The 11,755-nt window shown below is 41.8% G+C and overlaps 1 protein-coding gene across 3 annotated transcripts in view; it reads right to left on the bottom strand.

The window, feature by feature from the left end:
• Positions 1-2,551: 2,551 nt before the first annotated feature.
• LOC135901978 (actin-binding protein IPP-like) overlaps positions 2,552-11,755 on the bottom strand; it is a 31,031-nt gene continuing 21,827 nt past the window's right edge. For all 3 annotated transcript variants that reach the window (XM_065431864.2, XM_065431865.1, XM_065431866.1), the window contains exon 9: positions 2,552-10,752. In XM_065431864.2, the coding sequence (XP_065287936.1) occupies positions 10,510-10,752 (243 nt within the window). In that variant the 3' untranslated portion in view covers positions 2,552-10,509. The remainder of the gene's footprint in view (positions 10,753-11,755) is intronic.

Genomic DNA, 11,755 nt, shown 5'->3' with positions numbered 1-11,755 from the left:
CCCATGGACATTGTTTTCATTCTCCTTTAAAGCTTGGAACTGTTTAATACTGGCTTAAGCTTACCCAAGCGAAAAGACTGGTCAGTCTCATATTTTTCATGCAGTTAGGTGATCTGCACAAAGATACAACATACTAGCACAACTTGTTACAGTTCTGATCTGACCAGTCGCTCGGGTAAGCGTAAGCTGGTACAACAAAGTTGCAGTTTTGCCCGAAAGGCGAAGCATTGCTTACGATAGCAAATTAGTGGACGCACTCCTAGTGAATATTAATGGAATATGAAGTAAGGATAGTAGTTTTATCTGCCGCATAAACTTGTAAACGTAGGCACACTAACTAAATTAAGATGCGTGGTGTCATGTGCGTGCGAGCAAACATGAACAGATCTGGCTCGACGACCGCGTAAACCCGCTGTCAAAACGCTGGCGTGTGGAAACGCGGCAGCAGCAGCGAGCAAAGCGACATTTCGTGCCGTCTATCGCTTCAACGAAAAGTGAGCGCCGAGAAGACGCAGCATGCACAAAGCTGTCTGTTCTGCCAACATACCTAGACTCTGCCCTCAATGCAGATCGCTCCTAAGATACGGCAGGGCAAGCGCGCGCAGCCGCCACGTGCAGTTGCAGGCGGAGTAGACCACCGCCCCACCCCCCACCTCTCTCTCTCTTTGTCAAAAAGGTAAATTTTAATAAATAAAAACCAATTATAATGTGTTAGCAGGGCACTTTATGCACTTTCCAGTGGCTATGTACAAGGGTAATTCCATAAGTTTTCGGCCTGACATCTAAAACTTACAGCAATTTCAAAACGGCCGCTTCAGACACAGTGCCATCCCTCGGGAGGCCAGTGTACGAGTTTGAACTCAGCGCGCACGTTTGTCAGTAGCAAGCACTTCCCTGACAAACAAGAGGCATGCTAAGTTATGATAATGTTAAAAATAGAGTAGTGAACCGTGATTAAGTTCCTGACCAAACAAAAGGTTTCTCCAAGTATTAACAAACAATGTTTGGATGGTGTGTACGCAAAAGATTCCACTTCTTATTTCACCGTGAAGGAGTGGGCAAAACAGTTTCAACTAGGAAGAGAGAGCATTGAGGATGAGCCCTGCAGTGGTCGGCCCGTGGAGGTGATGACCAAAGGAACTGTCTCTCTTGTTGAGGAGGAAGTGCTCCACGACAGGAGGCTAAGTTCTCTCAAGTATTTTAGAGTTTTGCTGTGGGAACGAGTGAAAAGTGCTGGAGTTGATTATCACCAGGGATGAAACCATGGTTTTTCACTACGATCCCCTTTCCAAAAGAGAATTGATGGTATGGCGCAAACCAGGAGAAGTGCCACTGAGAAAAGCCAAGGTGACTCAGTAGACCAAGAAGGTCATGGCAACAATCTTTTGGGATTGCTGCAGGATTCTTTTGATCGACTTTCAAAAAAGAAATACTACCCCGAACTAACAGTATTACGCCCCACTTCTACACAAACTGCATGATGCAATAAACAAGAAAAGGCGAGGGATTTCCCTCGTGGCGTCCGCCTGCTTCACAACATTCTAGTTCACGCGGCGTGCACTGCAAAGGCTGCAGCAAAACTTGACTGTGGCTTCGATGAAATTGATCACCCACTCTATAACCCCAAACCCAGCGTCGACTTACTACCTCTTCTCAAAGCTGAAGAAAGATCTTCGAGGCAAAAAAAATTGATGAAGTGAAAAGTGCCGTCTGCGGACATTTTGAAGACAAAAGTTCAGATATTCTTTGAAGGGTACATAAATGTTAGTGCAGAGGTGTGAAAAATGTGTTGAAGTGAGGGAGATATTGAAAAGTGAAACAGTTGTTTGATTCCTATCTCCATCAAAGATTGGTCAGGCAGGAAACTCATGGAATCGCCTTCATATGTATCTACACAAGTTTGCTTGTATATAACAGTTTTCCTGCCTTGCTGGGTCACTGGGTAGTTCACGGTTGAACGGGCAGTGCATCGACAGCTGTGCTAAGGTAACAGGTTTTGAGGCCAACCTTTGAACCAACTTGGGTTATCGAGTACTGTGACAACGCATGCATAAGTGACACTCTTCAACGTACCTCTTTCATGCCAACATGGGTCGCTGTAGACATGGGACTGGATCAATACTGCTGTTCGGAGAAACTCTTTGACGCCAGCTTGGAGCACTGGGTATATGCAGCTTGGTCTGCGCTGGTCTTCAATGAACCCCTTTGACGCCAACTTGGGTGCACTGGGTGCCAGTAGGAGTGAGCTGCTCATTAGTGAACGTCTTACGCCAACTTGAGTAGCTAGTTATGTGCCACTGGGAATGTGTCGCTCTACAATGACAAAACAGATCCCTTAAATTTATCAGATGCCGAGCGGAATCGAACCCACGTCGCAAGGATTCCTTCAATTGACAAAGGATAATGTAATAGATTTCTAAAGAAAAAAAGCACTTGTCTACAGTGGACTTAAATAAAGGTGATTATTACGATTACGACTGTCCAAGTTATAGCATGACCCGTGCTTTCGAGTGGTGTCGCAACGGCCCATGCGCAGTGAAGCAGCCGCAGGTTGAGGCTTTGTAAAAACCGTTTATTAGACTATGTTTTATATTTTTTTTACAGTATAGCTTTTGTACTTTTTTTTTTCATCCTCACAACACGCTTATACAAGCACACACAAAAGGCAGTGCAAAATCACCCACATTTGTCTGTCTCTCTCAATGCAATGATGCAAGAACACACGAGAGATATGTTCGCTGGTCGCAGAAAATGAAAATGAGCACACACACAAAAAAAGAACAAGGTGCTCACAAGGGCAATTTCAAAGAATCAATTATTCCTGGTGAATTGTTATGGTCATTGTTGCTGGCAAGTTCATCATTTCGTCGATATCCAACATAGCCCATACATTTCGAATCATGCCGAGACGTTACTTTGGTTATTCACTTTCATGGAACTATGCCGAAACTGGAACCAATTATTGAGAGAGTAAACTATACAATGCAGAATGATTTCCAGCAGCAATCAGCAAAAATGCATGAAACAGCAATCACATATTTCACCACGCATGCACTCTTACACAAAAGGTCCTGCAAACAAAACAAAAAGAAGTGTCACATTGGTGACGGAACAAAGGATTACATCAATTTTCCAAATCTCTTGGGTTCAGCAAAAATGCATGAAACAACAATCACATATTTCACCACGCATGCACTCTTACACAAAAGGTCCTGCAAACAAAACAAAAAGAAGTGTCACATTGGTGGCGGAACAAAGTATTACTGCAATTTTCCAAATCTCTTGGGTTTCCCGACGGGCCGCACAACCATAACCATAGGGATTTCTTGTGTTCGCTCACGTGCTGCAAGTGAGTCGAGCGGCAATTCCTCCAAAGAAGACAATTATGCAAGTGCCAAATCGGAATTTATCTGTTTCAGTGTATCTACTTTTCATTCTTACGATTATGGAAGCCAATCTTTATTAATGCATAAACAATGCATGTTTACCTATGGAAAATATTTTTATTCACTTTACGGTCACTCTAGAAAAATTGCGATAAATTTTAAATCGACCTAGAAGGGTCACATTTAGTGAAAAAAATTGGCCTTTGAAGGGTTAAGGTAACTTATTCTCTTTGTTCGTGACCCTAATGGGACTTGTTAACACTACAAGGCCAACAAAAGCTAGAGGAGCCATACCTTATAGTACAAATCAGATTACTATAATCGGGACCTGCAAGTTTGTTTTTTTTCCCCTTCCCTGCTAAAATTCTCTGGCTCTAGGTTTTCAACTCTCCTCATTTACCTTTACATTTGCTTGGGCCTGCTATGCCTTCTGGTGGTGCAGCCTTCCTCATCACTTTTATTTCTGCGGTTAATCAAGCAAATCAAGTAGAAAGTGTGTCATGAATGTAAAGTGCATTGTGTTGTTCAACAGTATTACAGCAAACTTTCAAACACCAGCTAAAACGAGAATAGTTAGTGTACATGTACATCGAAAATAACATCTCAAGTTCGACAATACAAATATTCTAACCATTTACACAAACTAGGGCATAACCATGCTGCTGTACTTTTATTAAAACCCTAGACACTGATTATAATATATTTACTGACTAAATAAAGTGCTTAAGCTGCACAGGGGTATTGCAGGTTCTCAGATTACACTAAAATAGTTTTGTGTTTGTTTTAGAAGAGATCACCTTGCATAGAAGACCACAAACCATATAGTACACTACTTAAAGAATGCAAGTATAATCACCGGTACCACATATAAACACACACAAAAGAGAGAACCTGTCTACTTTTTTATATAAGTTTATGTAGCATACACAATCCTTAAAGTAATACATTCCATTAAAAATACCAAAATGACGACTCATTCCAATATACTCTATTTGCTACTGACAGTCGGCATACTGCAACATGGGGTGCAATCATGTGTGGGTGCAACATGGGTGCAATAATGCTTTTGCTGACAAAAGCATTATTTTGACAAATCAAGAGAGAGCAGGTGAACAGCTTGCTTTCTTAGCCATTATAAGATAGCAACCAAGATTTCATTGACTCCCAGATTTCAGAACGAATACTGCAGCCACCAAAACGAACTTGAAACACAGATACAGGCATGGGGACTGCTAGGCAGTACAGCATTACAAGTCATAGCACTGTATTCAAATGTGTGCGTGTGTTCATGCGTGTATCCGCACACGTGCATGTATTTTTCTGCTTCGAAATTCTGGGATCGTGCGTATCCAAGCTGCACCCATCTTGCATTGCAGTTACACCAAGGCCATTCATGCACCTTCCTTAAGAGGAAACTCTAGCTTTCTTTTGCACACGTGAAATGTACAACTGATTACGTCTGGCAACTGCTGAACATGCTTGAGTTACATTTATTGGACTTAAAAGAAAATGCCAATTTTGGCTACTGTTGGCAGCTTGAAGCATAAAGTTTGCACAACTCCATAGCTCTGCAATAAAAACATCCCAACGGAGCAAAATGCATCTGGTAGACTCTCTAAAGTGGGCAAATTTGATATATTAGACACGACACAAGACTATACTTTGCAACTATGGCCTCTGCAAATCTTGTGTGACAATAATGATTTTACTGTAGAACAAGAAGGTGCACCACTTCATGCGGTCTGTCAGCTTCACTTTAATTACAAAACCAGTTTCTGATGCAAGGTTAAGAAGCACAAAGATAATTTTTTTTAGGTTTCTCATTTTCAGCCCATTTCACAAAACATTAAGCTTAAGAAAACAAAATGAAAAAAAAAAGCTCCCCGTCTTATTAGATTTGGGGGTATTCTCTTAAATGCAACAAAGTTCAAGCTGGTCTAGCACTTGTTTGACTCCAACTGGATAGGAAGAATCAAGAGTTGGAACCAAGCTAAATCTTTCACTTAAGCCATTTTTTTTTTCTTTTCACAAGCAAAGAAGTACATACACATTTGTGAGCAGCAACAGACATGACAAAATACACAGGCAAATAGGCCGTACAACAACCTAACCTGGATACAGTGCACCTGTTTATATAAAATACTGTATTGTTATAACAAAGCCTGAAACTTTCCACTCAGAACAAATCATTACAATGAAGAAATAAAAAAAACACACACACAATTGTAGTGAAGTGGTTTTCAGCTCTTTTAGCAAGTGTCACCCAGCTGTTACACCTTAAATGCTTCTGAAGCATGCTCACGAGAATTTCACATAACTGTAGTGATCATAAAAAACAAAAGAGACGTCAGCAGAGTGAACAAGCAAGACGCAAACATGCGATGCCAAAACAGAAACAGACCACTATCGAGCGCAGCCAGCACTTTCATTGGATATATGAGGAAGGCAGCGTTAGCAGACACTAGCTGACAAGACAAAGTGCTACTACTTAAAGATGTACAGAATTAACTACGAAAGCTGCCCATGGCATAACACACAAGGGAAAAGCAAGACACATTCTTGGAGTCATCACATGTTTTAGTTTGCATTGATATATGCTTTGCCTTGGCAAAAACCATCACAGAGAGACTAGAAAAATACATTGAAACTTGCACACCCTTAGACTGCAACAAATTACACCCTATAGGGCATAATTTTGTCACAAAAAGATTGCATGTTTAGGTGAAGATTTACCCTTTGTTTCATTTGTCAAATTGCACCTTTGTGTGACAAATTGCACCCTAAAAGGTGCAAAGTACAATAAATCACATGACAATCACCATCAATCATAGATTTTGAGCATTTCCTTCCTTTCCCACTGTGTATACGCTAGCTATTTAGCTATCAGAAGCTCTTTGAGAAGCTTAAGAAATGCATGGCATGCCCGATAGGAGAGGCACACAGTTTTAAATAATAATGGAAGCACACACAAGATTGATGAAGATTACTGTTCTGTGACAAAATTACACCCTGAAGGGCATACGATTTTACAGAGGATAAGGCAAACAGAAGTTGAATTGGGAGCTCAAACATAAAATGCTAGGCAAAGCTTGGGTGAAGAAGCTTTCGCAGCAAGAGGAGGCAGTTAGTGCTGGGTAACTATCCAGCAAAATAATGAATCGATCCTGAAAGCAACATTCTTATTCAACACACTGGTGACATTTTTGCAATGAAAGTAGGAAGGTCAGAAATAGAAACACAGTTCCAACACACAAGTCTAGGACAACAGTGATGATTAAGATAGAGATAAAATACACATATCACAAGCAGAATTCAACCATATGTTTCTGAAACACTACCGTAAAATACCGAGATGCCCCACCTCCGAAAGACAACCCCACCACCGACTAAGCTCCCGGCATAAAAAACTGAAGGTTACCCGCTTGACAGTTACTCACCACACTGAAAGTTAGCCCACCCCATATTTTCACTCAATTTTCTCTCAATTTTAGGGGAGCTGTCTCTCGGGATTTTACACTAAATGACCAAGGTATGCTTGTAGGTCACATGGGGTGGTTCACACGAGGTGGTGACATCAGGAAACTTGTCAAGTGACATAGTGAGAAGTTGGCTTCCTTGAAGCAAGCAAAATTCAGGCAGACAGACAGACTAGGCATACGGTCACCACCATGCCACAAGAGTACATAACAGAACATCAGAAAAAAAGGTAAAATGTGCTCTGGATTTAGTTACAACTTCACAGAAGATAAGACCGTTATGTTCAATATATTCAAAAACATCTCTTATTGCACAATATGCAAGCACTCTTGTACAATAACATTTTTTTTGTGCAACATTGTCAGAATTGGTGTTGCCAGTAGCTAAATACGTGTTTCTTGCATTTATGAGCATCACCTGAATTCATATATTTTGTACAAGCTCTACAAAGTGAAGCACATGAATCTCTAACCACGGCATACAACCTTGCCATCCTTCTAGAAACCTCAGCGGGTAAAGCATTCGTCATTAATTCACCATTCTTTAAAGCAATCATTGGGCGCACACTTTCCTAAGCGCTTTCCGTCTACACTGCATAAAGCCATCTGCAAAAACCTTCACTCTAGCTCCTGACTAACTGCATCATGGCACTCCCTAGGACTGGGTCCATCACATTGCATACTGACTGGAGTGTGCTGCCTGCTCAAGACTGAGCACCTAAATCACTTCACCGTTGAGCAGTGACCATTTCAAACAATGCACAAACAGCAGCGACAACACTGTTCACTTCCATTATTTCAAAACTTTTAGGTTAATTAGACCTCTTAGCTGAACTTTCAAAGCTCTCAAAAGGTGCTTGTATCTTATAAATGTTTCTTTTAATTCAAATGTCAGATCATTTGGGCCAACGTCTCACGTCCTGCCAAGCTTTAACTAATGAATGTTAACTATTTCTAATACAAATAACCAAAAGTAGAAAGCAAGTTTTTTGTTTTAAGGTACTCTGCTATTCTGGGAGACTCCTTACGGAACAAGTCAAAAACCACAAGCTTTCTAAATCCATCCTTCTGAAAGCAGAAAAGGCACCCACAATGTTTAAACTGACTTCATAGTTGAATGTTAGAGAAAAAATAAACTCCATGTTAAGGCATAAACTGCGAAAGCAGGCCAGAAAGAAGCCAGGTGACATAACGTACACCACCATTTGTGTCACACACTGAATCTGATTGGATAACGCTCTTTTGCTATCGAATCAGCAATATCACTATGGAAATTTCGGGTATGTTTAAGCGCACCTTACGCCGAGCGATAACATTGAAACAATGGTTAGATGGTGAAAAATGGTCACTGGAAATATGTGAATTAGTCAAGTACGCCACATGATGTGCATTTTCGGACATGCCCCCTGTTGAACAGTGCTTCAACCAATTCCCCTACACACAAATGCTGTTTTCCCATAAGCCCAAAACAAGATAACACAATCTGTTGCAATCTTTCAACGCAGTCACTCTTCAGAGCATTCTGCCTTATCACACTGGCTGCTTTTCAAATCACTTCGCTAAAAACATGTCAGAGCCCAACTCCCATCTTCACAAACATGCCAACTTGACACGCCTTCTAAGCTTATCCAAGCAAGGTAATCACTACATGTAAATAAAACTCCTCATCAATTCACGTGACAAGGGGTTGTTTGAGAAACCCATTTCCACGACAGCACAGAAAAATGCCTCATTATGAGGGCAGCACTGCCCAAGTGAATTAGACACTGCATTAAATAAATTAATACTCTTCGATTGTTCCTGTAACAAAATGATGTTTGAGAAATGCACCTTCAAGTGGGCATAGGAAATGCCAATGCAAGATTATAGCATAATGATCACCGAGGCATGTTACTGAAGAAATGAGACTACTTCAGCTGAAGGGTAGATCTGCTGTACATTCAATTTAGTTAAAAAGAAGCATCAAGATAAGGCATGTATGTGAAAATCTGGTGTGGCATTCTTTCATGAGCGACATCCACCTGTAACTATGCTTTGCCTCACAGTCAACTCTTGGGAAATGTTAAACCACCACACAAATACATGGGACAATCAGTTGCAAGAATTTAACACCCTGCATTTGACATTTGTAAGCACTTGCGTTGGGCATATGAATTCCAACAAACCTTCGAAGCACAACCACTAGTTCAGAACACACGCACAATAACACTACAGCACAGCCTTAATGCAAGCGACTTCAACCACACGTCGCTTGCACACATGGGCTTTTTTTGGCACAAGCGTTTCTCACTACTCAGAACGTGTTTAATTAGGGAGTTTCAGCTTGTCCATAAACACACTGCCCTTCGAAGAATAGACGTAAATGTGAGTGGTAATATTGGTACCGCCGTCAAGTGGCGCAGAGCTTAAGACCGAGGCCACACAGCTATTATTGCACTAACCACGTATGTTCTACTTAATTGCCGGTGTAAATTTTAAGCAACGACTTGCTCATTATCACGTGGCCTTATTTATTTTTCTGTGAAAGTAACACAAAAATGTGTTTTATGCATTTTTGTTTGATAAGGCATCACAGGATGTCATTACCAGCATTGGTGCTGCAGTTGACGTCTCTGGTAACTAAGTTTTCAGTGAAGTTTAATATGTCTCCAGACAAACTAAAACTCTCTATTCTGACTTTTCTCTTTACACATATTTTCATGTACATGAACATATGTTGCAACATTCACTGCTTGCATATCAGCTGCTGCTCAACTCTTTCACATCAGAGTTGCAAGATCATCTCATTCTGCCACACGTCTTGCTAGCTTTCTTTTCAGGCTTTTGCATCACAAAAATAAAAAGGCAAGGACGACCAAGACACTCTTCTGGCAACATCAAAATTCTGTGCCTACTGTTCAACCAGCACCACTTCATTCAAGACAAGGATACCATTTTTTAGCATACAGGTCAAGAATGCAAGGCAATGTACATCAAGAGAAGCCATGAACATGCACAAGACAATGGGTTACGTTTAAAACATAGCTGCCATGACATTTTCCTAGCACCTGCGATTGCTTTCAGTGCCTGAAGTACGCAAGAACATAGCCTTTGAGATTGGTTTCCATTAACATGCAGGAGAAGATGCGGAAGGGGGGGTGGTGATGTATCCACGACCAGCAACATCATTCGATTTTCCCACTCTTTTTTTTCTTGCTCAGGTGGTGACGGGATGCCACTCAACGGGAGGATGGGGCAGGAGACTCTGAGGTGCAAATGCCAGTAGGAGGATTAACCTGTACACAGTGTTCGCCCTTGAATCAAACAGCTGCCTGCTTGGGCAGCAAGAGATCTTAGCTTATTTCAAGATTTCCACATTTCAAAAAGCTCCCATGAATGGCTGTGCAGGGAGCAAACTAGGTTTTTAGCACTTGCTTAGGTTTGTAGCAGAAGAGAAAGAGAGCAAAACAAACAAACATGCAAAAGCACCCGTCTGTAACAGAAACGCTCATCAGAAATGGCTCTTTCTACCACAACCAACGAGCAGGCATAACAAACCAAAGGAACAAACAGCAACACAAAAGGAAATGATAGTGAGGGAGACAGCTGAGAAGGAAGTCAGGTCCATAGCTTCTTGCTGGGTCGCTCACGACTGCTCGTAGCAGCGCTCATACGACAACGGCGGCAGCATAGCAGCGGCTGAGCGGCATGGGCGTTGCCTTGGACCACATGCTGACCTCAGGGTCGTAGGTCTCGGCTGTCTCCAGCGTGAGCGGGGGCCCACTGACTGCGAAGGGCCGCTCGTAACCTGAGGGACGTCGACCGCCCATCACATGAAGGCGGCCATTGACACCCACCACGGATGCACCCACGCGTGCCATACTCATTTGGGGGAGCTCCGTCCAACGGTTCTGCAAAGTGGATAAAAAGACCAGTTATAAGTAGGGTTCCGTGTTTTATTGCGATAGCGATTATATGGACATCCCAGGTACATTTCTGCCCTCAGCATTGCCATGAGGTTCTGTACATAAATCGCTTATGGGTTAGACAGCCGTATTTGCAAAGGTTCCCCACTACACAACATACCACGACCCTAGTTTTGGATAAAATGGACTTGGAATATAACACACATTCTTGCTGGATTATCACGGTTTGTTGTAACAAGCGTCGACTGTATACCGAATTCATATTGATACTTTTTGTGCGCAAACAAACAGGGACGAAGAATAGGGGCAACATAAGGACGAGCGCTTTCTAACAACTGGTTTATTTTTGAAGAACTACTTACTTAAATACCCACAGAACTGCGCGATCTAGTCAAACAGAGCACCCTACAGCGCATATGATACCCGCTGATCTGCGCCATCAAGTCAAAAGAGCAACGTCAATATTACATATAACACTTGTGATAAAAAAGACGTGGACAAAAGCCACCCGGTCATACTAAAAACAGAAAAGTGCATAAAAACAACCACTTACAATAAAATGCGTTAAAGATGTGATGATAGAAGTGAATTTTCTTTATCTAACAATGAAACAGAAGGATGGCTGATGCATTTATCTTTTTGTTTTTCAATCCAGTATGCTTCCACGATTTCCCTAGCGGTTTGATTCCTATGCCTGTATAAAATGTCTGTGCTAGTAAGACAAGGGGAGCAACCATGTTCTTGGCAATGCATTGCCAAATGCGTACTAGGGCGACCTTTCAGGCTAGACAAGTGCTCCCTTAACCTAGTGTTAATGCATCTCCCAGTCTGCCCTACGTACACATGGCCACACGTCATAGGAATCTGGTAAACAACGTTCTTCGCGCAAGCAACAAATTGGGTCTTGCGCGGATGTTTAACAGTGCATTCTTTCTGTACATCACCCTTACTTTCAAACTTCTTTTTAACCTTGGAACACACACTACCT

Source organism: Dermacentor albipictus, chromosome 9, assembly GCF_038994185.2.
Source record: "Dermacentor albipictus isolate Rhodes 1998 colony chromosome 9, USDA_Dalb.pri_finalv2, whole genome shotgun sequence".
Classification (NCBI taxonomy): Eukaryota; Metazoa; Arthropoda; class Arachnida; order Ixodida; family Ixodidae; genus Dermacentor; species Dermacentor albipictus.
Note: the sequence above shows the minus strand (reverse complement) of the source record. Positions and strands in the feature narration are given on the sequence as shown.